The sequence below is a fragment of the Anser anser genome, assembly GCF_964211835.1.
Source record: "Anser anser genome assembly, chromosome: 1".
NCBI lineage: Eukaryota > Metazoa > Chordata > Aves > Anseriformes > Anatidae > Anser > Anser anser.
The window spans coordinates 15,569,233-15,596,159 of record NC_139720.1 but is presented as its reverse complement, the minus strand read 5'-3'; the positions used below and the strand labels follow the sequence as shown (position 1 = coordinate 15,596,159).

General features: G+C 41.1%; 1 protein-coding gene across 2 annotated transcripts; it reads right to left on the bottom strand.

Moving 5' to 3' along the window:
- Nucleotides 1–1,035: 1,035 nt before the first annotated feature.
- Nucleotides 1,036–25,942, bottom strand: BCAP29 (B cell receptor associated protein 29). 2 transcript variants are annotated; one of them, XM_083851295.1, is made up of 8 exons: nucleotides 25,795–25,942; nucleotides 25,354–25,509; nucleotides 21,952–22,052; nucleotides 20,166–20,316; nucleotides 14,897–15,032; nucleotides 12,105–12,216; nucleotides 3,353–3,453; nucleotides 1,036–2,005 (listed from the first exon to the last, which is right to left on the bottom strand). In XM_083851295.1, exons 2-8 carry the CDS (start codon nucleotides 25,443–25,445, stop codon nucleotides 1,967–1,969), a joined length of 732 nt encoding a protein of 243 aa, XP_083707421.1. In that variant the 5' UTR covers nucleotides 25,446–25,509; nucleotides 25,795–25,942; the 3' UTR covers nucleotides 1,036–1,966. The 2 variants fall into 2 exon arrangements, with proteins under 2 accessions (XP_083707421.1, XP_083707422.1); XM_083851296.1 differs by having other exon boundaries at nucleotides 25,799–25,942.
- Nucleotides 25,943–26,927: the final 985 nt, after the last annotated feature.

Below are 26,927 nucleotides of genomic sequence, written 5' to 3'. Positions count from 1 at the left end.
TAAGTTTTATATTTTTCTTATACTCTGGCACCCAAACCTGCTTGAGGCGAGTCCACACAGCTGAGCAGGACAATCCCTTCCCTCGACCAGCTGGCAGTGCTGTGCTTGATGCACCCCAGGGTACAGCTGGCCCTTTTAGCTGCCAGGTCACACTGCTGGCACACATTCAGCTTGTTTATATGAAGAAATGCTTTAAACTCAATGAGTAGATAATAGTAAGTAACAAGCAAGTGATACTTGCTCTTGTTTTGGGTTTAAAGTAAAAAAAAGAGGAGACGGGGGTACACTGTTTATTCTGTTATTAAGATCAGACGTTTTATATGTCTTTTTTCCTTTTTCTTTTTCAAAAGTCTCCTCTCAGTATTTAAAAGATGCGAGACTGTGTCTACCATAGATCCTTGTTAGAAGTGACAGATCCACAAATATTTTAGCCTTTGAGATCCATAACTAGTCTTCTGAGATGAAAGTGCTTCAGTTCCCAGGCTTCCAAAAATAGTCTTTAGATCGGATTGTAAGATTGGGGTAACATTCAGCTATCATTTTAAATATTTCAGAATGTCTGGAAAGAAAATATATAGACAATATATTCAATTACATCACCAAAAATTGGGGAGGGGGAGGTGCTACTTAGAATTGGGAGCTTTTCCTTTGAAGTTTTGATATAAAGAAGCGAATCTCCAACCTCTTAGAATCCCTCAAAACACATTCTGTACTACTGGGTAATATTGGTTGGATCAGACGATCTTGGAGGTCTTTTCCAACCTTAATGATTCTATGACTCTGCAAAGATGAGCTACTTTTTACAAACATCCTTATTTAACACGCTACGATGATAGGCTTTACAGCACTCAATATATGTGCTGTGTTAAAATTCTAAGATAAACAAATCCTACTTGTGGAGGGAAATTAGCCCTATGAAGAAGGCTGTACTTCCAGGAGTATCACCAAGTTAGAAGTGTATTTTGTTCTTTGTGTACACACTTCGTAACTCTGATAAGATTGGGTAAGATTTACATGAATAAACTCAAACTCATGAACTTAAACAATCCCTTTAATATAAGAAACATATCCAACTTTCAAATACAAATTGGAACCAACTAACAAAAAAAAACTCAAAACAACTGTCAGAATGCCAAAAAGAGCTTATGCAAAACAGTGCACATTTATTCGAGGTATTGTATCCACAAAAAAATAAAACAATGTTTACCTAGCAAGGCAAGAGCAGTTAGGTGGCATGTACTGAGTAAATGGATGTAAACAGTGTAAAAGTTCAGAATGTTAATAACAACCAACTAAAAAATAGGTTATGAAAACTGGCAGAACCCAGTATATTAAAGAAAAAGAAGCCAGAGGCATGCAAAATATTATTTGTTAAAATACATTCATCCATGTGGCTAAGTGAAAGTCACAAGCTAGTGAGACGGATTTAGAAATACAGTTTTATTTAGTTATTTTCTTTAGATTGATTGTCATTCAGTTTTCCACTGAAGTGGAAGGATTGATGAAAAGCTTGTACAACCCACTGCTAAATGAATTTTTGAAGACTCCAAATAGGTGTCACAAGAGACTTTTTCTTTTTTAGGTAACTGTGTTTTTAAGGTTTAGCATGATATACAATCTCACTCAAATTCTACAAGCAAATGGTGCACAATCTTTTACCATTTTGAAAGGTGTAAGCTTGGAGACCAGTTGCTCCAGATGGAATTGAAAGATTATCATGTTTTTTTCTCACAAGAGCAGTGACAAACTCCAGGGGAAATCTGGTAAGCCACTTAACGTTTTTATTTCAAACACAGAATATATTGGCAACCAAGATATATTAGCGGAATCTGAATCATGACCTGCAGTGCATGTGCTTTTCAGAAAAATCAAGTTTTGTTTCAGATACGCATCAGGAGCCTAAACAGTGCGAGGCTTTTCACACTGAAGCAATTGTACCAATGCCATCCATCCGCCTTAGACACACTTACAGGTCTTTCTTGTCTTCTGCTTCGCTTGAACTGTCCTGAAAACAAAGAGATTAAAAATTATGTTTTATGTTGGCAAAATCAGGAACTGTTGACTCCAGATGCCCCATTTTACCCCCTTGTACTGAACCTGTTTGTTCACTCCAAAAAGCTGCAGTCCCATCAATACTTCCCACATAACACATGTGCTTCAGATCCTAATACATTAACAGCCATGCAGCCTACTGCTCTCTGGGTTATAGTTGAACTGTGCAGCAAACTAAGCAGAAAGTGCTTTCTTCTAACAACTCCTAGGGATAAACCAGTTGCGTGTGCTGGGCGCTCAGTACCTTCTGTACTTTCAGTCAGAGGTAAATGGAAAAAAACTTGAGGATGTGTATCACAGACTACAAGGCCATTGGCAATGCAGCAGCACTACTGTGGCTCATTGCACTAGGAAGCACAAAGACAGGACACAGATGGTGGTCTCAACTTCAGAACACAGAGGCCAACTGAACGGTCTCTACAGAAGGACAGGGTGAGGTCAGGAAATCAGTACACAGCTTTACACACCGCAAGATGATAACCACCTCAGATTTGCCTTTTTTGTTTGTTTTTTAATACACAGCCAAACTGCCCTTCTTGAGAAGTTGTCACCAGAATGTTAACATTATTGATGTATTTTATCCCAAGGCCACTACTTGTAAACAGACTAACATTCATGTTTACTGACAGATTTCAATCAAAACTGACAGGCTGAGGCAGATGTTCGGCATGCAACATACAATCACCTCTCAGACGAAAAGAACAAGCAGGGCTCCCAGTTTTACCACAAGTAATTACTGTACATAGTATGAGTATTCTAGCTATGCACATATGCAAACCCAATCAAACTGCTAATTCTGCTTTAGTTTATGTTTTTTTGTATTCCGTACTTCAGTTGAATTTTTATACTAGCCTGTTTTTAGCCTAGGCATTTTTTTTTTCCTTCTTGCATATTAACAGTATTGCAACATTTATAACCTAGTGTTGCAAAAGCATGTTTAGAGAGCAAACAAAATAAAATGGCACCTATGAGCTATGTATATACCACACACACTATTGCTATCATTTTCTCAGAAGCTTCTGTTTGATCTGATTCTTAACTCCCAAGCGACAGCCAAATGGTGTCTGCTGATGACTTGAAGAGCAAAGAAGAAAATGCTAATAGCTTTGCCATCCAGTTCTTACAAGACAAAGTTTTACTATTTTGATGAAGTTTAAGGAGTGCTGCCCATTGTAACTTTATGCTGTACTAAAGATTTTGGTCATAAACATCATAAACGCATCATAAACACCTAACAAGCAGATTTTTGCTGGTACAATTTCAGAATGTTGCGTTCATACAGTGAGCCAGAACCACCTACCTGAAGCCGTTCATGTTCTTTCATCAGACGGTCATATTCTCTTTTAAGGCCTTCAGACTGCTTTTTAACAGCTGTCACTTCATTATTTGCCTTGAAAAGAGCTGTAAAAAAATCAGAATTTGTGTTATTACTTGTATTCCTGCAGTTCCTCAGAGCCCTGCTTATATATTAGGGCTCCATTGCACTCGACGGCCCTTTCTCACAAAAAGCTGAAATGTAAAATGGAGCATCACAGATGGACACAGAAAGAGACAAGGAGGACAGGGAAGGGAATGACTTGTATTCAAGAACAGCAACACAAGGAACAGGAAAGCGTTATATGTAAAGCAAGGGCAAGACCAGTAAACTTTTGACTGAGGTAAGAAATGAGTGAGACTACAGTCTTCTGTCATATTGCAGGAGACAACTCCAGAAAAAAATAAAACTCTAAAACCCCCAGAGCAAAACTGTCAGACATCTTAAAAGGAAGACAGTATTCAAACACTGCACAGGATTTTAGCAAAGTAACCGAGGCTGTCTATCAAATGGGGATAGGAGGGATATAGGGATATAATACATTATTACAGGAGCACTGACCCCCTTTTTGCCCTATCATCTGTTTTACCACGCATGAGTTCATTCACTAGAACTGTTGCTTTATGGATGAGAAGGCAAAAACGGTGGTGGTGGGACAGACAACCAAAACAGGCTTTTCCTGTGAGGAAAAAGTACTTATTTTTCTACTCCCTACTTCAGCAGTAATAAACCAAGAACAAGTATACATAGCAGGTCTATGCTGCAGTACGAAGTACCAGGAATCCACAGGGACTAATTTACAATGCAGGGTAAATCAGCATAAAGTTTCATAAAATCATTACTCCTGAACTGTTACGTGAGCATTCAGTAAGGTCACTTAGACATCATTACATACCTATGCTATAAGTATCCCACATATCTGTATAAATTTTTCTGCTGTAACAGCACAGGCATATCCAAAAACTTGATTTACTCATGCAAAGGAACATTGCTAATGACCTATAGGGCTGCCTCACATAGCAGATGTTTCTTTCTATTTGTACCATTGAGATCTGTGCTTTTAAATATGGCTATTTTCCTTGTTCCAACAATGTGGATGATCCTTTGTGAGCTGCCTGAGGCAGACTGCTCTTTCCCAGAGACCTCCCAGACACTCAAGAACTGCAGCACTTTTGAGAGCCTGCTCTCAAAAAGGTTTTGAGAGCCTGCTCTCAAAAGCTGAGGAGCTAGATGTGCTTTCTGTTAAGCACCTAGCTACAAGCACTCTCGTCTGAACCGTATTTCACTTTGGGAGCTTACTCCTGATCCCTACTTCCTGGGACATCAGGACACAGATCTTGAAAACTTTCCTGCATGCACAGAGGAAAATTCCCTCCTCATTCCCTGTTTTTAATTAATTTGGATGTTTAGATTCAAAATAATTTTGAAAAAAATCTCATTTTAAAAACCTTTAAGTGTTTTTCCAGTAATATGACTTTTAACTTGCCTGAAATTCTGATCTACTGAAGTTAATTACATTTAAGCCTATTGACTCCATGGCGGTCAAAAATTCATTCTGTACCTTTCCATTCTTTCTTTCACTTCACTTTGCAGAGTTATCTTTTCAATGCAATCTTGACAGCATCAGTGCAAACATCTTTTTCTGAAAGTCTTGGTATTTGGATAACCACGATTTCCCCATGTCTGGCAAGTAAAACCCCACTGCATTTACTCTTTCTGATCCTCTCTCTACTCTTGCTACTGTTTAAAATATGGATAGTGAAGTTTGGAAATCACTGTAAAGCAGTGACAATTTGACAAGCCTCGGATTAAGCTGTAGGCAAAATTCACATCCATATGCCATTTCACCTCTGCTAAATCTGCCAGTTTTCCAGTTAACTGCCATAAAAGTACTGTATTTCTGAAGAAGTCCTAATTGATCTAACGCTATTCAGCTGTTTACAAGCAGCAGCACAGTACATTAGGGGCATCTGAAAACAACTGTATCTTTAAAACTTGAACAAAGTATCTGAAGGTATCTGCAAATCAAGAAAGCAAACAAGCCAGCGCACTGTTTCGATGTTTTGACCAAAACAGATGCGTGACAGGAACACCTCACCTAACCCCAGAAGGGGAAAAAGCAAAGAGCAGATTGTCCTTTCCACCTGCCTTGGCTGCGGATTAGAAAAATCGGCCTTGCTCCTGCTGGGGCCACACAAAAAAAAAAAAAGTGTCACATTTTTGACCACATGAATTCTGCAGCATGCCAGCTTCTCTGGATGTCTTCTTGTCAAGCAACAGAGCCTCTCCAGACGTCACTGCTCAACTGTTTTGCCATGACACGAACACTGCCCTACAGCCAAATCAATTGTACAGGTATATTGTTTGTCATATGGATCGCATCAAACGAACACTGCCCCAGCATAAACCAGAAAATAGTTCTTGTACACAACACAGTCGGTTATTGCTTCCAGCTTCCATCTGGCCTGTTGTTTAGCCTCAAAGGAGACAGAGCAGCTGGACTGGCGGCAAGCAAAACCCAAGAGCTGATTGTTCCTACCAAGTAAATGACTGAGCAGGCATGAGGTGAGAGACACTGCTTCTATGTTAATGCAGCTAATTAGAAAAAAAGTCATTAAGTTCCAGAACTGGAATGCACAGACTACTTTGGGTTGGAAGGGACCTTAGAGACCGTCCAGTTCCAACCCCCTGCCATGGGCAGGGACACCTCCCACCAGACCAGGCTGCCCAAAGCCCCATCCAGCCTGGCCTTGAACACCTCCAGGGATGGGGCAGCCACAGCTTCTCTGGGCAGCTTGTGCCAGGGCCTCACCACCCTCACAGTAAAGAATTTCTTGCTTTAAGTGGAAATTGAATGCCTGCTATTTGTAATGCCAAAAAAACCCCATGGGTTTCTGAGGCTTAAAACTCAATTCTGAAAGAATTCTTCCTAATGTCTAATCTAAGTCTCCCCTTTTTAGTTTAAAGCCAATTCTGCATGTCGTACAGAGTCCCTCCCCACAGCTTTCCTGTAGGCCCCCTTTAGGCACTGGAAGGATGCTCTATGGTCTCTCCCAGAGCCTTCTCTTCTCCATGCTGAACAACCCCAACTCCCTCAACCTGTCTTCATAGGAGAGGGGCTTCAGCCCCTTGATCATCCTTCTGGGTCTCCTCTGGGCTCGTTCTAATATCGTTCAGGTCCTTCTTGTGCTGAGTGCAGCCTCAATACTGTGAAAGGTAGAACATCTTTTTCCATTATTTCCCTTTCCCTTTGAAGAAATTGAAAAAAATCCTTATGGCAGTTTAATAACAGAAGACATTTATGGAAAACTATCCTGTTACACTTAAACGTGTGACTGGAGGTCCATAAAATGATACAACATGTACAGTCAGGGAAAGATAGAGGACTTGTCCTTCCCTTACCACATTCTTTGTATCTTGTTCCAGGATAAAGAGTTTACTTAGAGATCAGATTCCTCTGAAGTCCAGTCCTACAGCCCAGTAGCTGCACTATTTCTGTTACCTTCTAATTTTAAGAAGTATGGAGAAACAAAAAGAGTAGAATAAAATGAAACAACAGCAACAGAAGCAGCCCCTTCTTCAGGCCTTCTCCTGCACAGCCACTAGTCCTGGTCTGACTGAACTACTTGACTTACAGTGCTCACCACTAAGGAAATTTGGCATGGTCTGGAATTTAAAATTAGTGTTGCTCGCAATACAAGCCAAAAACTCAAATGATTTGGAGTAGTTTAAGACTACAGAAGATCTCTCTCTTTTGAGAACATTCATGTTGAGGAAGAGCTAGACACATTTCAGAATTTAGGTACAGATGAGACAGGATTTGTCAAGAAATCTTTGGGAACACAGCTCCAGTCAAGTAGTTCCAAATCAATTCTGAATTCTCTCTTGAAGATATAATGATCAGATAAACACAAAATGAGAGAAGGCAGAGCCAAAAAAATTACACCAAGTGATTTCAAGTACCTCTGACAACCTCAAATGTAACATCACTACAAAGTGACATTACAGCAGATGATGTAAATGCCCTTGTATAAACAAAACCACGCTTGCTATATGTAGTACCAACCCTCTGAGACAACAAAAAATGAATATAAGCTTTTCTTGCATGTGACATTGTGCAACGGCTCCCACCACGGTTATGATCTCAGTTAAAAAGGTTAAGAAAGATGGACTTTGGTTTCTAAACCTCCCCCTGTCACTGGCTCAATAACACGAGACCATAGTCAATTCATTCCCCTGTCTCATGCCTCCTATTCCCAGCTTACAAAAGAAAGCTGATAAAGGGTGATACTTTGTTTGTTTGATTTTAAGAACTGGAGTGTTTCAGCAGAGCTCAACGTCAATACGGTTTTCATATGTGTGTCACTAGCCTGCCTAGCAGCACAAAAGCCCAGCTGAATTCTCACTGGTGGCAACAGTTCTAGGAAATGTATTCACAAGGTCTCTGGTAATCACTTCTATCTTTCCAACACCCAGTAATCTTAGTGTTTAGGGGAAAGCCGTATATCTGTACATGCACGCTTTCTAGAACAGTCAACAGTTTAAAAACTATTTCTAAACCAGCCCTCCCCACGTCTTGCTGTTCTCTTTACTCCTGTCTCCTACAGAGCTGTGCAACCATGAAACAAAACCCACCCTTGTTACACATTCTGTACAGCACACAAACCTCACTGAAGGATGCACAGAGGTTTCACCAGAATTTTCTCCTGCCCTCATTGTATGTCTAGGATAAAAATACATATAAAGAAAGGGTATTTTCAGGGAAAAGTCAAACTGAAGTTCAAAGGCACCAAAGTTCCTTTGATAAGTTAGTACAAAGAGTGAAATCCTAACAGCAGAGACATAGACACGTTATCTTTGCATTTCTTCTCCATGTGGCACCACAGTCTCAGCTCAAAGATGCCATGAAGCCACAGCTCAACAACTGTACGCAGGTGCTGGGGACAACAACGTCCACTGTGCTCCATTAGCCAGAGGTAGAAGCTTTAGGTGCACATCATTTGCTATGAGACACTGTTAGAACAGTAAGGAAGGGGTCAACAAGCTGGCCAGGAGTCCACCAGGAACGCCAGCCTGTTCTCTTACAAGACTCGACCGATACTAGCTGTTCTGTATAAATTTCTGTTGTGTAAATAAAGCTGGAGCCTCCACCATACACCAGGACAGCGTCACCAAAAAGATGACCCGAGATAGCAGAAAGTGGAATAGTACAGCCGTGCGGAAGTCTCCCTCCTGCCCTGAAGGTCCCATAGTTACAAAGAGGGATTTCACACAACAGCATTTCCACAGCGCAGGATCTGTGAGCGAGAAAACAAATTTAATGCGCTGGAAGTCCCAGTCCTGCCCTCAACCCGAGGATGGCTGCTTCACCAAACGTCCTTTGACTCCGACCTCATCTCCAGCTGCAGATGGTTTGTGTTGGGGTAGATTTTTGGATAATTTTCAAAGCCATCAAAATGAAACAAAGTAACATACCACTACTTACATCTATTATACTTGTCACAATTAGCATTTTGGATAAATGAACATTGCAGCAATGCCACATTTCACAGATCAAAAAAACAGTTGTGAATTTGCATGGCAGTTGCCTAACACTGCCCAATATCGTACTACCTCTTCTTTCCCCACAAAAATCCCATAGGTCTGATACTGGCAGCCACAGAGAGCCTTTAATTATCTCAGTCAACATTTTGTTAGAAATGCATCTAAACGTGCATCAGGAAAAGCACGCTCACCTCTGCATTGCCTGCTCCTAAGATTACTCATACTTATTTTAGATAGTGAGACATTTTCCTTAACTGACAAGTGTATCAATAAAATACCATCTCAGAGGGTTTTTAAAAAAGTCGTGTTATTACATGTCCAGGTATGCTAAAAATGGATTTACGCTCCGAAAGTGCTAGCCACACTGCTGGGTGCCTATAAAGTCCCCAGTATGTGGGTCTGCAATAAAGGAGTGAAGAACTAGCCCCTTTTCCTTCACATCCTCAATAAAGAGAAAGAGGGCCTCAGCAGGGATAGGAAGGTCAAGTCTGAAAGGAAAACAAATTTGGCTGAAATCTTTGCCACTTGCTTCCAACCATTCTTCAGATTTTAATAATTTCTCTACTCAGTCTCTTTGTCTTGTACTTCTACTTGTTCATCTCTACCTGTCTAGAGCACAGTAAGTGGCAAAATATCTTCTTAGGATTTCACTTATGGTTAATTGAACAAAAATATACGGTAGGTTGCATTTTCTGTAAAAGGTAGAAAGCTGAAGAACTAGCGATGAGTCTCCTGAATGTTTGCAGTAGTCACTGTATACACTGAAATTTCAGTCAGAATTTCAGGAAGAGGAGACACACAGCATTTTCTCTGCCAGAAGTTGTAAAGAGCATTTCAAAATGTTAAAGAAAATTTACCACTCCCCTGAAGTCACAGCACTGCTCTGATACTAAACTGAGTTATTGAAATGCAAAGCAGACATGCTTAGGATGATTCCTAAGCATTGCTCTATTGAGGTACCAAACCTTCTGACATGTAGCCTACTACAACATAATATATCACCCTCACACCCTGTGTAGGTAGGTTTACAAATGTACCAGACCAGTGGATATTCGAAAGTACTTGGTGAAAAAGACTGCATTTGTTTTTCCAATTCAAGCAGGGCAACGACCAACCAACCAGAAAAAAATAAAATCACAAATTTCTAATTCTTACTGACATAGCAGGAAAAAAAAACGGGAAACTTATTTTTTTATATTAGTTTTGCTTTGTTTCATATCCAGGTTGCATTACCTACACTCTTAATCCCCTCCCCCTCAAGTGTCCCCAAAACTTCAGGGACTGGACTTTGTGGACACAAAGGAAAGGATCCATTTTAGTCATGCTCAATGGCATGCAAAAAATTGACAAGCTTGTTTTACCTCTAACAATCCCAGCTTTGATTTTATGTAATTCATTTCTCACACTTAGTGAGCATGAAACTCAGTATTTACCTGCTCAGTTGCAGAAGTTTCAAAAGAAACAGCAAGTTCAATTCACGTGCAAACTCTTAACACTCCATATTGAAGTTGTCTACAGATGTGCTTGGTATCAAGTACTTCCACAGCTTGTTGGCTGTCAGTTTGCTCAAAATAAGGTATAAGAATACTTACCAAAAAAAAAGATAGACGTACCTCAACACCATTTAGCTGATGATGGTAATTAACACAATCATGGGTTTTTCTGTTTGATGTTTTGGCAACGAGGGGGGTGGCATCAGGAGGAGGGCTATATTTCCTGATTCATTCCTTAAAGAAATCCTCTCCCCCACTTTTTCCCCCCCCAACAAAAAGTCTCAAGCATGCCTTAATTTATACATCTTTCTAGCGGACAACAGCCTGCATGGAGAATGCAGCTGAAACAGCATGTGGTAAATCTATTTATTCCTTAGCTCCCTCTAGCACTCCTGACTGAAAAGCTTACATTTTATTAGTGTCACATACCACCAGTTAGTTTAAATAAAACATATGCATTTATGTTTTTCATTGATCTTGTCACTTCAAAGGCAGCTTTCCTTCATTTCTTTAAGAAAACAGCAGGAGAGGGAAAAACCACAATCAAACCTGCCTGGGAATGCGAATTAATGAGACCCTCTGTTTAAAGATTCGTGTTGCTTCAAGCCCAGCTGAAAACAGCTGTTCTTGTTTGTCTTCCCAGTGGACAACGAAAAATGATTTCATGAAATATTTGGTGTTGCTATTTTTGAAGCTTTGTAGCAGTGCCCTGCAATATGAAAGCAGTACTATGTTTTGATGAAAACATGCTATCTGGTACCACAAAAATCTGTTTCGTAACAGTCTGAACATCTGATTAATGCTTACAAGGTCACAGATAGTGTTATCTTAAAAACATTAATTTCAGATGAGTAGGTGTTGTTTGTAAGCATCACACACCTTGGCAGATCCAAATAGAGCAGATTTTACCTGTTTGGTTCTGTCCTATCTCAACACAGATTGCCAAGAAAGCAGTTTTGACAAGCTAAACCTTAAACACGGAAGCTGCTGACAGGTGTCATGCTATAAATTGCAAGGAATGTTTCCTTGCAGGCTAAAAAGGGATTAAAAAAACAGCGCAGTCACTTCTGTTGCAAGAGATACATACATTTAGAATACTAGTCAAAGACTTACCTGCTACCTGACCTAACACTTCATACTAAAAAAAAAAACCAAACTGAAAATCACAGAATATCACTAGTTGGAAGGGACCCACAAGGATCAAGTCCAACTCCTGGGTCCCCAAAGGACCACCCAAAAAAGTCAGACCACATGTCTGAGAGCGTTGTCCAAACGCAAGCAGCCTTTGGACACAGACTTAACCACATTCGTCCCCATTTTATACATTGATACTGGCTGCTATACATAACACAGGAGATCAGTCTGATGCCTACAGCAACCTGCAACTGATTCCATATCTTCCAAATGTCACCACTGAACAAATCAACTCAACACCACTTAAACATATCAGTTTGATTTGTTAATGATTACCATTTAACTAAGGGTGTTCAAATTACACCATACACATTTTTGTAACAAAAACATTTGCTAAGAACTAGCCATGGTGATGACATTGTTCCTGTTCCTAGTCAAATGTAAAGAAACCCCAAACCAAGAGTTCCTGTAAACTGTAGTTAATGCTACATTTAGAATAAAATTTTGACTTCCAGTGTTGAAACAATCTTTTTCATAATTACAAACAAGTCCTAACCAATATTTACCATTTGATGTCTTCTGTAACTCTGATTTCAAGTGTTCAATTTCCTTCTTCAATTTTTCATTAATTACTTTTGCTGACTCTTTATTTCCATTGCTTCTTCGTTCATTCAAGGTCTATTAAAAACCATAGATTCTACAATTAGTTCTGGTTAAATTAGTTGAATATTAATGCCAAACTACCAGAGAATATCAGCCTTGACTTTGCAAGGTGACAAGTTTTATAAAATGCCAGTACAACACAGGCAGATACTCAGTTGTTCCAGGGATAAAAATTAAAAAAAAAAATAATAAATTGCTCATTTTTATAAGTTGATATCAAGTCCTGTTGTATATGTATGTGTATATGTGGCATTACCTTCCACATAACAGGACCTGGCATCTCTGTATCAAGCCCACAACTGTTTAGGTTATAAAAGGCTTTTCAAAAAGACATATACTGAGACTTCGTGTGATGTTTATATGCAACTTTTTTTCTAATAATTAAGTTATCCTGATTTAGATGTCACAAATCCCTCATTTTAGGTTCATAGCTACCTCTTTAATCTTCAGAATACCTCAATATCCCGAATAGATTTCCGCTGAAATTCAAGTAAAAACTAAGAAAGGATTCAAGAGTAGCCCTGTACGCACTGGACACAAGAGCAGTATACTCCCCATACCCTGAAAATGTTGGCACTGCTATACTTATGCATGCTCTTATCATTAAGTCATCAGTAGCAATTGTCTTAAAGTATCATATGTTAAGGATTAGACTCCATAATTAGACCCTTTCCTCATATAACTTCTAGGAGCCAACCAAGCAGTGTCTCTGTTGTGACAAAGGCAAAAATAGTGCTAAATGCTTCAGGGGAAAAAGAAAAGAACTGAGATGAACAGCTGTTAGGTGAACTCACGGTATGGGAGCTTACTGGGAACGAGGAGGAACAGAGGGGAGAGATTACTTCAGGAAGAAAAAGAACAGTTTACAAAAACTGTTAAACAATCCAAAGAAGGGAGCAGAAGAGAAGTTTTCAGATGCACTGTAACCATAGCGCAGAGATTCTATTTCACTACTGGTAACAAAACCATAGCCAATTTGTTATGAAATAAAGCTAGAGGGGCCTCACATCGCCTTTACTTTCTCAGCTCTTTCTATTAATACAGTTATTTCTATAAACTTTTGTCTTACGTCCAGTGCACTGTAGAACCTTTGAACAGGAGACAGTGCAAAACACTGGAGTAAACTTACAGGATTTATACTTACAGCCAGAGTGCCCTGTGTACTATTGCTTTTACCTCTCTGACAGCAGAATGAATCACATTTGTATTATGAACGCAAATGCAGGGGGCCAAGCCTCAGAGGAACCTAAGCCATAGTATCTCTATGAGGTTATAAAACAAAGATTCTGAACATTTTGCATTTTCAGCACAAAGGAGACCTAGCTACAGCATGCTGATTGTAACTGTGGTTACCATTGCTTTTGCAAATCATAAAATCAAAAATACAAATAGAAACAGACAGGAATGCAGCTTCCAGTTGCTGGCTATCACTTACAAGCAGCTAAGAGAATGTGTTGCTTGGGAAACACACGCTTAAGGGTGAATGCCGAACAAAAGGAGGACTTTTGGCCAAATCCCAGCAGGACAGAGAGGAAAAAGCATAGCAGGATGCAGCAAAGAGACAAGCTCCAAGGCTATGGGTGGAAGTCTGGATTATTTTGTCAAAATACCAGACTCTCAAGATTTTGGGATCATTTCATACTTGGGAAATAGGTAACACACACCTTAGTGATCCTCATTTCATCATACCTTTCAAATACCTGCATTTATTTATTTATTTATTTTTTAAAAGCCCCTGTAGTACTTTTTGCCCAGAGTTTGTTCCCTTTGTCTGGAAACTTACTACAAAAAAAAAAGGCAAAAAAATGGTGCTGGTAACCACGGACACTGCTCCAGACAGACTGGAAGGAAACCGGCACACACCTACAGTGAGTTTTATTTTGACAATGCACTGTATTGAAGAGTGCTGCAAAAGCCTTCATATGCTGGATATGCAGCTTGGCTTCTGGTTCATTCTCTTCCAACAGAAGTCAAAGTAACCACCAACAAGAAAAGATTTCGTCCATCCAGACCTTTGTTATTTCCCTTCCTGCATAATAGCTTAATTTTATCCACTCTTCTCCAAAAATAACATGGTTTTGGTCCACTGATGGTGGTTCTTTTAGGTAAGAAATGTTTGGTACTACCCTCATTAATATTACAGCAGTGCCTTACTGAGAAAGGAAGGTACTAGGGAGTAGGCTGATCCACCATAAAAATACATACAAGAGTACAAAATACAATAAATACAAAAGACCAATTTTACAAGTTAGAAAAAGACATCTCAGGACCAGAGCAAGTCCTGCTTAGAAGAGACAGCCAACATCAGCACAGCTGTATTGTAGGTTTCTCCGTACTGGACCGCTGTAGCCCTGACCCAAACAGCCAGCTGTTTAGTGTAAGAAGAATAAAATTAGTGTCTCCCTCTACTTTACTAAGATTAAATTCAAACAGATATTTTAAGAATTTATTAATATTTGACAAAATTTGTCCCAGAAAGACAGAACTTCCTCCATGTACTTGTACTGCTTTAGTTTCCTTTGTTAATAAAATGCTCCTGAAATTTGTATTCAGTATTCTGAATTACGCATGGTGAGAAAATTATTCTTCCTTTTTCCACCAGAAAAAGAACAAAGTTTTCTACTGAATTTATCTCCAGATTGTTTTTGTACTAACTACTTTCTGCGTAAGAAAATGAAAAATGGTAAAAAGATACCTCCTGCAGCCTCTCATTCTCAGCCACGTATTTTTTGGCTGCTTCTGTAGCGTCGTTTACTTGTGTTTCCAGAGCCGCATGAGATGCCATGCTTTTTGCCAACTGAGTAAGAAGGGTAATAGTACGTCTCAATACACTGGTGAAGAAACACAGTGAACAGCACAGTAATTCACAGCACAAATTAAAAACAAAAAAACAAAAACAACACACAAAACCAACCCTTTTTATCTGTCTTTCAACATTAGATGTGAAAATGAAGACACAAAGCACCTCAAGGGAAACATCCAGACTCCATGATGACAAGTAATAGCAGAGTAAGAGACTGAAAATGTATTTTCATCCAACAAAAATCTGTTTTTTACTTGAAAAGGTAACCCGCCCCTCCTCCCCAAATCCGCAGCCATTAGGGGGTTAGACACCTCTTTGCATAAAGGCCAAAATACTCTTACGTAACTTTCTGTTTTAAATATGATGGATCTCTGAATACAACACACAAGCAATAGGTTATAGTAACGAGCATGATTAAAAACAAGGACAGCAAACAATACCCCCCCCCAAAAGGCCTTACCATAATAAAATTAGCAATATTTTATTAACCCTCCTATTAACTCTCAAAGTACTCTGTCAGTACAGTATAAATCAGAACATACACGAACGTCAGCACTCATGTGGCATCTCAAACCTAAGCTTTGCAAATACCTTCCTTGACTTGAACTAGTGATTGCTTCTTCGCATCACTACTTCCATTATTTATCCATCTTGGAGCCTTTCAAAATGGTATGTTACTGAATCAAGGAAAAGCCAAAGCAACACTGAATTAAATTCATTCCTGCTGTATAACTATACAGCTGCTCTTCAAAAAAAAAAATTTGAAAATCCACTTTGTTTTTTCATAACTGAAAGTGTATTAACAGACCTCGAAGCTCCCAAGGTGAGCCTTCCACCTGCTTTTTCACTGAAAGCTCATCTTCTGACTGTTCTTAATAAAAAAAAAAGTTACTCTATGTCACTGTTTATCCAAGATACAGCAGCCAGAAGACAGTAAAACAACATTACTAAAACAGAATCACAGCTGAAAGCTGAAAGCAGAGCAGGCAGAGCAGACTGCTTAGGGCCTTGTTCGGCTGAGTTGCCCCCATCTCCAATGCCAGACATTCCACAGACTTTCGGGGTCCTTCTTCTAGTGCTCGACCACTCTTGACAGTAGAAAACTACTTTTAATCACAAGTTCCCAGGTTCCAGTTTGTGCCTGTTGTGTCCTGATATTCCAGTGTGGATCCACTGAGGAAAGTTCACTCCATCTTCTCGACTCCTTCCAACTAGACAGCTGGAGAAAGCAATAGCCTCCCCTTCCACTTCACTTCTTAGGCTGAAGCTGAGCACCTTCAGTACCGGCTTGTATGTCACACGGTTCAGTGCCCAACATTCTTGGTGCCTCTCTGCAGTACTGCAGTACGTCAATGTCTGTTTTACAATGGGGAGCCAAAACCCTACGTGGTCCTGCAGCTGCAGTCCCACAAGCACCAGACGGGGGGAAGTCATCATTTCTCTTGGCCTGCTGGCTACACCCTTGCTATTACAGCCCGATAAACAATTGGCTGTCCACGAGGACCCCCAGGTCCTTTTTAGTGAGGCTGCTTTTTACCCTGCCAGTTAGTCCCCAGCCTGTATGCTCTATGGGGTCATTCTATCAGACGCAGGACTTGCCACCTGCCTTCGCTGAACTTCACGAGGTTTCTGCCAGTGCATTTCTCCAGCCTGTCTAGCTCCAACTGAACAGCAGCCCTGCCCTTCAAGACATTAACCACTCTGATTTGGACTTTAACAGTCTGCAAGCTTGCTAAGAGCACACTAACTCATCATTCAAGTTGTTAATGAGGTCATTAAACAGTACTGGGTCCAGTACCAATCCCAGAGGGACACCAGCTAGAACGTACATCACTAATCACCATCCTTTGAGCCTGGAGACCCAGTGAATCTTCCACCCTCTTTTTTTTTTTTTTTCCCATCTCCCCAGACCGTATCTCTCCAGTTAGGCTATCAAGATACCAAAAAAGACTGTCACAGGCCTTGCTAAAGGCACACAACAGCCACTGCTCTGCCCTTTGTCCACATCGCCAGCCATTTCATCACAGAAGGCAATAGGAATGATCAGGCATGATGTCTGCTCAGTAAACGTGATGGTTTTTCCTAGTCACCATAAGGCCATTTCCAGGGTCGTAAAGGTTAAGGAAGATTTGCTCCACAACCTTTCCAAGGACCGAGGTGAGGCCGCTTAGTCTGTGTTCTCTTCTCCTTGAAGACAGGTGAGACACGTGCCTTTTTGCAGTCATCAGAAACCTCCCCTGATCACCAGGATCCTTCAAAGACGACAGAGCACAGCTTCACAGCAACCCTGGCTGTTGCGCAGATTTGTTCTAGGATACTGCACATCCTTCTGCATGTATTCACTCTAGGATCCTACAGATTTGTGTATGTCCACTTTGCTTAAGTTCTCTCCAGCTGTACCTGCTGCGGGTAACATCACATTTCCCGCTGACCCTCCTACAACTGGGAGGCCAGAGCGCAGATGTTATGAGCAAAAAGCAAGGCAACGTGAGGCTGGTAATGAGATACCCAATGCCTCAGTCTCTTCTGCATCCTTTGTCATTCAGTCCCCTGCCTGACTAGGAGTTGGCCCATGTTTCCTTTCCACATTTTCAGGCTTTGCACCCACAGCCTCCTTGCTGGCAGGGCTGCACAAGCAGCAGAGAAGTCCCTGATTTAGTGTAAGGACTTTTCTACAACAACATTGCTGTGTTATCAACGTTATTTTTCTCCTAAATCCAAAACACAGCACCATACCAGCTACTATGACGAAAGTTAACTCTGTCCCAGGCAAACAAAGGACACTCTGCAACTGTGCACAAGCTTCTAAAGCCTCTTTTTTGTTTCCCGTGCTTTACACATTTGTGTTCAAACACCGAAGATTGGCCTCCCGTTGTTCTGCTTTCAGAAGGGATGTATGAGAGCCTTCCTCACTGTGTTGACTTTCTGACACTTCTCAGCTTTTCCCCAAGCCTTCACTTCTCTTGAGAGCATGTTGCTCCCCTGACATACCTAGTTTAAAGACATTTTCAGTTTCACACTCCTGCCCCACTTCATCAGAGACCCTCTTCCTCTAAGGTCCCATGATTGCAGAAGCCAAGGCCAATACGCTAAAATCACCCACACACTAACCCGATGGATGCATCCGCTCCACTTCAGCCTTTTTCCCCCCCTCACTAAAACTGAAATGAACTCCACCTGAGTCCTCCTGTCCTTTCCCCTTGCTCCCAGAGCTTTGTAGTCCCTTTCCATACCCAAAGATGCCCAAGTGGATGAGCAGCACTGGTTAACAGGGGGCCGAGCAGACCTTGGCAGTCTCTCCACTTCAGAGACATCAAGTCATGTTAGTGGACGGGCATCTCTGTCCTACCTGGAAGACAGTCTTGGGTAGCAGCTCTGACCCTCCTCTTCTCTGTGCAGATACTTGACAGATGGAGACTCAGCTGGCCCCGTTACCTCCCCTGACTGGAGGTTGTTTTCCTCATCTGTTCCCAGTGGTCTGCGATTGCTGGACCACAGATGGAGGAGGAGTTTGTTGTATTACCAGAAGTAACAAGCTTCCAGCCTCCCTCATCTTGGGAATTTCCATCTACCCCTTTTTTGGGATTCTCCACTTAGCCGCTGTGCTAAAATGAACCAAAAGTGACCCAAGGAATGAACCAGGAACATCCAAGTACCTATTCACAGGTACAAGTGACCTTAACTTGGTTGGGTGGCGGTAGTAGGATATGACAAGGAAACCCAAGAAATACCTCCCTCCCCCTCTGTCTTCTAATAAACATTGTATCTGTTTAACAGATATGCAAAACTACTCTACTAAGAAAAGTCATGCTCTAGCCATTATTGTAGGAGTATTTAGTTCTCCTCAATCTTTGTGAAAGTCCTGTAGCCCCCAGAAGACCTTCGGCAGACCTCTTCAAGTGCACAAGTTTTCTCCACAATTATATCTATTATGGCCCCCTGACAAGTTTTCTTCCCTGATAGTGGGAATACGGTCCTGGGGGACCAGCTTCTAACTCTAGTCCAGGACACAATCCAGCTACTCCTCGCTTGGAGCAGAGATCAAACACACATTTGTGCATATTTACTTAACCTTTCTGCAGGAAGATGAAGAACATGATACATTCCTACCACTTTTGCACAAGGCTACAGATGACGGGTTTTTTTTTCTCCGTTTTTCCTGCTCAAGTTTTGTATGAACTTTTCCTTGAAGCTTCTTTATGTACAGCGTCCCTCCTAAGCTTGTCCTTGTAATGATTAACTAAGATAGCCACACATTAGTCCAAGGAGAACAAGTTCATCACAAGTCTCTGTAATTCCAGGCATTTTTTTATTCTGTGTTCCTCTTGCATATCCAGAGAATGTCAAGCAACTCAAAGAACTGCAGAAGAGGGTCAGCATCACCATCAAATGTAGGAAATCTTCTGACCACCATTCCCGTTCCTATTCATTCACGTTATCTGTCCAGTTAGTTCACGTGCTCCTTGTCCAGCTGTGAAGATTTGCAGGTTGCCATGGCTACCGGAAAGATTTGCAGGCAGTCTTGGCTGCTACTGAGCAGTTCAAACTTGTCCTCTCTGTTACCCTGTGTTACTGGCTGTATTCAAACATCTTGAAAGGGATACCACACTATCACAGCAGGCCAGCTGCCACTAAGTGCTCGATCTGAAATAATATCTGAAACTTCCCTTAGAATCTGGAACTTTAAGCTTTAGATGAAATGGTTAAAGTCAGACTCCAGTTTTGCTTCTTAACACAGCAGGATGCAGTAAAATAATCTTAATATGTTGCAAGCTGGCATTAACAGGGCTTTAGTTTTTGACCTTTTAAATTCGTTTTCCTTGTTCCAAAAAAAAACCAACAAAATAAAACAACAAAAAAAAACAGGACATATATGTAATGAAAAAAATTAGTACTCCCTGAAGCTTTTCCTGCAAAATGTTTTCTCAAACATTCCAAACATGTTGCTTTCCACATGTTGCTCACATATCCTTCCAATATTCAAACATTTGTAAGTGATTATTTCCCCTGATCTTGTTTACCTCATAGCCAATCTGCTTGCATTTAATTTTTTTAATCTCTTGAAATCAGCCTTCTGATCTTTTTTTCTAGCTGCATTATTTTGTGCAATAGCTCCCGTAAGAAATCTGCTACGTAGAAATTCAAAAAGCGTTATACTTACAGCCACAGAAATAAGGAAAAACCTGAGATATAGAGGTTTCTTTGTGATCGGAAGAGTTTCATATGAATATGATCAATGGCGTTGGTATTGACATTTGCAACCTTTTCAGTCACCTGAATGGCCGAGTACTTTCTAACTTCTCTAATAGCATCTGTAAACAAAAAAAGATTGTTCTTAATCATATCTGTGAGTATGCACACATGATTAACCAGACATAGAACTAGAAAGAGGTATTTGCACTTTTTGCTCAGCATACAGGCAGAGTGCAAACAGTAACATCAGTCATGTGAGCGACATGGTTAGTGACTTGGCAGTGCTAGGTTAACAGTTGGACTAGATGATCTTAGAGATTTTTTCCAACCTAAATGATTCTATGTTACCCATCCATTTTAAAGACAGGTCTTGATAAACCACTGAAGCAATAACATATTTCCAGAGACATGCCAAACTATTACCCAAAACACACTTGAACAGTTATTTCCAACATTCGCACTCATCCACCAGGAACCTGGCCAAAGCAACACATTCTACAAATGCTACTGGAGACCCACCAGTGTCAAAAAGTCACTGCTGACAATGTGAATTAAAACCCAGCCAGTGGAAAAACAATAAGAAAATGGAAAGGGAAGGAAAAAAGAAGAGATGCCTTTTGAAGCATTTACCTCACATGGAATTTGTTACATGAGCACAGTAGTAGTATCTACTTTTATGCTTAAACCACATCACAAAAAAAATATTTCTATAACATCCATCAATATAGAAAGCCTATAGTAACACAGATTTGAAGTGAAACTTTGAACAATGCAGTGAAGGCTAAGACCAAACAAAATACCATATCCCCATGCTCTGTGAAGAATCTAGACCTGCAGTAATCTATTATCTCATTGCTGCTCTACTTTGTCTCAAATCTCTCTCCCCTCTAACATAAATGACAATCACCAAAGAAAGCTTTGGTTAAAGTTTCCAATTGGATTTCAAAGAGAGTAGAAGAAATCCACCAGTTTTCAATCTCAAGCCATTTACTGAAATATCTACTTCTAGGGATACTGAAGATCTTCTAATAGATATAAAAAGTTTATTTGCATTTCCACTACTTTGTTCATTATTAGAAGTATAGAATTACAATTTAGCCTGACTTTATTATATATGCAGTACATTTTTATGTTTCTCTCAGCAGCAGCTTGGAATTAAACAGCATTTTCATTGTAAGGCACTGGAAACAATCCCCTACTATCCACGTGGGAGAATTATTTCCACCTCTGAAATAAAGGAGATACCACACAAACCAATCAGGACAGACATTACGTGAATTCAGGCAGACAGTCATCAGTCAAGCTCCAGTTTCACTTAAGCTTTACTCCTCCTTTAGAGACCTCAGGCTTTAACAAGCGTAGCCAACAGCTGTTTACTATCTGTGCTGAGTAGAAGTATTCATATAGCCCAGGGCTTTGACGTATTCTGGTGCATTATTTCAACAGCAGCTGAGAGAAAGAGTGCCATCTACTGCAGGTTGAGCAGCTCTGCCACGTACAGGAATCAAGCCTTCTGCGTAAGAAAGCGAAACCAAGCAGCAGCCGAGGCCAAACTCCATTCTTCCTCTTCATTCACTCCTATATTACTACTGTATTTGGATTCCCAACACAAAACCTATATGTGTCCTCTCCTCTTCTGTTGCAGAACTCTTAAAGAAATACATTAGGCTAGAATCTGTGCAAATTATCTACTGCCATGAATTCCGTATACCAGCTTATTTTTTCAATTTATTAGAAAGTTGTTTAACACTTACCAAGAAACAAGATGATCAGTAAAACTATTATTGTAAGGAACATCTTGTTCCAAAAAACAGCTATTTTGCTCCATAGAGGAATCATAAAAATCTTCTGCCATCTGTAAAATAGCATTGTGTTATTCAAAATAATTAAACACTAGAAGAAAAGCATAATAACCTCACAGAAGAAAGCCTTGTTATTGATATGAGACTTAAGTAAGGTCTCTAAACAGCTGTCTTAACTGCAATATAATTTAGATTAGGTATATATAACTTTCAACAATTCAACTTGCTAGGTTTTTTTTCCCCCCCCCTCTCATTCTCAATACAGGCAAAGACAGTTGGTTCAACACAAAAACATTCTCATATGGTAGCAGGTACTCTCCAGATGTGTTTTATTTTAGATTTTATTTTAGCATTACTTCGTGTTTGTTCCTGACTACGATAAATTCAAGGATGGGTTGAAGACTGTAAAATCTGTCATTTTTCTACCCAACTATACTCCTTGTTGCCAAGTTAAAAACAAAAACCAAACCAAAACACCCACGAAACCAACCCTTCATGAATTAAGATTGTCTCTACGACCTTTCTTCAGAAGGGTCATCTTTTACACTGATGAGTCTGCATAATTATAAAGTAGAAGGAATTACTACATTCTAACACACAAATGACAATAAAAGGACAAGTCTCACGTTTATATTTTATCAAGAACCTCTTTCAAGAGCATCAACTTGTTGGCTAATGAAATAGCTTCAGACAGGAAGTGCTGCAAAAGCGGTAACGACCACTTATTTTTCTTTTAAACAACCATCTCTTTAATATTACTACATGGAGAGATCTGTAAGAATTCACACTTACAGCACAAATGAAGAACATCTGGGATGCTCAAATGAATTTAAACCCAGAAGAGACGACAACAGACCAGACAGCTCTCTTTGCTGCAGGTTAGAATCAGTGCTACTGCATAAATAAATACCTACTTATGCTATAAGGGATGTAATGCAGGCACGCTAGTCAGCATCTAATTAACCAGGTAACATCTCCAAATTTTGTTAGGACTATTTACATTTTGCAGAGACCATTAGAATTTGTCCTCTAAGTAGTTTCCAATCTACTATGAACTTAACTTAGACAGTAGCATCACCTCCAACAACGTTCTGCACCAGAAAGAATAAAGTTATTATTTTAGCATTGTATGCACAATAATTCCATTCAGATCTTTTGGTATAATCTCAATTCTTTTTAGCAGACATCCATAGCCTGTATCAACCAAAAAGCTTAATTAAAGTAAGCCAAGTTACAACTCAAATGAAACCTACTTGTTAACTCTTTAAATATGTGATTCTTCCTGTCTTGTACCAATCTCCACTTAAGAAGTGATTCTCTGATGTAAACATCTTAGACCAACTACACTGCTAAGTTATATTAAGGCTAAAAATTCTCTCTCTTTACTGCAAAGTATACCTACATTATATTCTCATGCTTATTTTTCCCTCTACAAGTAACGTTAACATTTATTAATGCTGTATTGCCTTTTGGTGACAGAAGCCACATAAATATAATCCTTCCAAATTGCAATACTGGCCACCACTATAGATGTTGCAATCACCTGGCAGTCCAATTCTGTCTTTTTGGGTACTTGCATTTTTATATTGTCAATCTACTTGTTCCCCAGGAACTTAAAATCTTTTTAGCAAATTTGAAGAGGAGTTCATTACCCAAAAAACCGCACAGGCACAAGAGATGCAAACAACCTGTTTCTAGACTGATGAGGAAACCGAAACTTTGAAGAACAGCAGTTTCACATTTCTCTAGCTGCACATGCTTTGCCCTGTGACAGAACCAGCTCTCAGCTTGCCAAGATGCGTAAAGCAGAACTGCTGCCCTCCAATACTCTCACAACAGCTACACCTAATCTTTAACCCTACAAGATTCCTGTGGCAATTTTGTTAATAAGATAATTGACCACATCACAAAGGATAAAACTATTTAATTATTTCAGAAACTATTGTTTGAAATAATAACCGAATGCCACAAATCAAACATAAAATGAATCCATTGTATGTTACTAAAAGCACTGATTTTAAAGTTTAAACAATTTTTGGTAGCTGAATTTGCTTTTCAGCTTCAAAGACTCAATTCAGGTCCTATTTAAGTCATAAGTGAAACCTGTTTCAGTCCTCTTAATGTGTCATCAGCCTGAAGAAACTCTTGCAACTGGTTGCCTCACATAAGCCATTATTATTAATAATCTGATTACAACTCCCACAATGCTTTTGCCTTCTTACATACGGTTGCACTTCTGATTAGAATACAGAAGAAAACACGGAAACTCAACAATCTATGTTGAAATGCTGAAAATGCTGTTGAAATGCTTAAGTTGTGATACTGGCTGCAGAGGATTCAACCATTTTCAAGACTCTCCCACGGGTTTAAGTTGTCAAATTCTAACTCTGCACACTGCCATTTTTTGTTTTAGTTCTTTTTCCTTAACATATTACAGTATGCATTCTTCATTCTGAATATATCTAAAGATGCAGAAAAAACATTTATCAGTTTTATACAACACTGAGACAGCGGCAAATTTTCTGAACTTTTTTTTTAGTTACTAATATTCTGCAAAGAAATCACAACTGTTTCTGTAGCATCATGTTGAGAATCTAGCTGTATTTCTTCAGAAGAAATAAAAAGAGCATTACCAAATTTGAACAGCTACTTAGAAGAAACAATCTTAAGGCAACATTACAAGCCAGGCCTCTGCATATAATGGGAGTAACTAACACATTCTGTTTCTGTTTATTTCCCTTACCAAGGGCATTTGCACGAACGAATTATTTTTCTTAATGTTTATATTGTGTTCCAGAAGTATTATTATTTTGTTCAGTTTATATACTTTTATGGAGGCATTTCTTACAGTAGTCCTGAACCTTCTGCATCAAGCTGAAGCCTGTATTTATTTTTGAACAAACGACCACAAATTTCTTACAAGCTTTTCTTACACATCATATATGGTTAGCTTAAATATCAGATGTGCCTTATCAGTTCTGCACCCACAATGCCTACTGCACACCAAAACGCTGGAGACTTGATAAACAGCTCTTGAAAAGGCCGCTGTGTCATCTCATTTCCTAGTTCATAGCAAGGGGAGGCAGAAAACTTCCTGCACGCTGGCTGCTCCAAAATCGACAGGAAGACTTCCCTCTTACGGAAGGGAAGCGCACAGGGGTGGTCAGAAAAATTAACAGTGTGTAAAAAAAAACGTTAAGCTCCTTCAGACAGGCTTTGGTTTCCTGAAACTCCTGGCACTCGTGACCCAAGCAACACGCTCAGATCCCAACTAGCTCACGCTGCAGCAAAGCTGAACGTTTACCAAAAGGAAAAACGCGGAAAGCGGGTGAGAAGCACGCAGCAAACTCCTACCTCAAGGGAGAAATAAACGGCAGGCAGAGCACGAGGATCACTGCTACCTCGCCGTACAGGAAGGTGGCAACTGCCGTCCACTGGAAAGTCATCGTCCCCCGGCGGCCTGCGGGGCTGAGCGCGGCTCGGGCGGGCCCCGCACTGTCGAGAGCTGGGCTGAGTTTCAGAGAGGAAAAAAAAAAACAAACACATTTTTAGGTGTCCCTGCCGTGCTGAGCTCCCCCCTGGCTCCGGCCGCTCGGCCGCAGGCGGCACGCAGCGGGCCGGCCTCCCCCATCGCCGCCGCAGCGCCCGGCCGGGCAGGGCCAGGGCCGGGGCCGGCCCCCGTGAAGCCCCCGCAGCCCCCCGGCTCCCTCCTGCCTCTCCCCCCGGCCCGGTAGCCCCGAGCCCGTCCCGCCCCGCCCCGCTCCGCTCCCCCCGAGGCCTCCCGGCCTTCGCAACCTGCCGGGCTCCGCGGCCCGATGGCGGCGAGCCGCTCTGGAAAGGGCGGGGAGCGGGGCCTCGGAACGGGGAACGAGGCAGGGGGCAGGCGGCGGGGCCGCTCCTCGCCGCCGGCGCTGAGGGGAGGTGGAGCGGGCACGGCCGGCGGGATGTGGGGCGGCACCGGGCTGACTGACACGGCGGGGAGCCGGGGGCGGTGCCGAGCTGGGCGCCTGCCGGGGGGGAGCGGGGGCCTCAGGCTCGGTTAGGGACGGGACGGGGCGGGAGGACCCCCGCAGGTGGCGCCCCGGTGGGGCTGGGGTCTCCCCGCAGTCTCTGAAGGCATCGCAGGTGCCTGCGGTGGCGCCCCGGGTTTCGGTTCTGGACGGGGAATCAGGACTGGGGGCTCGTGTGGGGCGGCTGGAACTGCAATCCCAGGTGACAGTCTTGAAAATACTTGGGGACCACTCCTCTGGTAGAAAACACAAGGATCTACACGCTAATATTGGTTAAAATCAACAGCTTTTTTTTTACATTTAAGCAACAGCTAGAAGCATTTTACTGCAGGAAGCTTCTGTGATCATCGTACCGCTTCATGACTCGAGCTTATTCGATCAAGGCCTTTGACTCTGACTCTGTGACTCCACTCTCTAACGTGCTCATTAGTTTCTGAAGTTCAAGTGAAATGCTGCCTCCCCTCCTCCCCGCGGAAGCATTGCACTTCCCTAGTATGTGGAGATCGTGTAAAGCTGTATTCACAAGGTGCTGCCATTATTCATAAAGACACCACAAGATCAATCAAACAAGGCCTCAGGCACTGTCAAACAGGTCTGTTTGGACCTCACAAATAAAACTACGTTCCTTCAAAAAATCCTCTTCTGTCTTCTGTTGGGTGTGGTGCTTTTCACCAACATAATGAGGCTCCAAACGCATTATCTCCATGCATTGTTACCCGTTTTCCCATTTCTCAACCATCTTAGCCACCCTTGCAACTCCCCTTCGCTGCCCCTGAGTAACCCTCCCCTCATCGCTTTTCCCCATTGTTCCCAGTCTTGCTATATCTATACCACATTCAGTATTTGATTCAATTATTTAGGTAATCTAGGCCTCGTGGTATTACTGAGGTACTGATACAGTTACAGGGCACTGTAAGC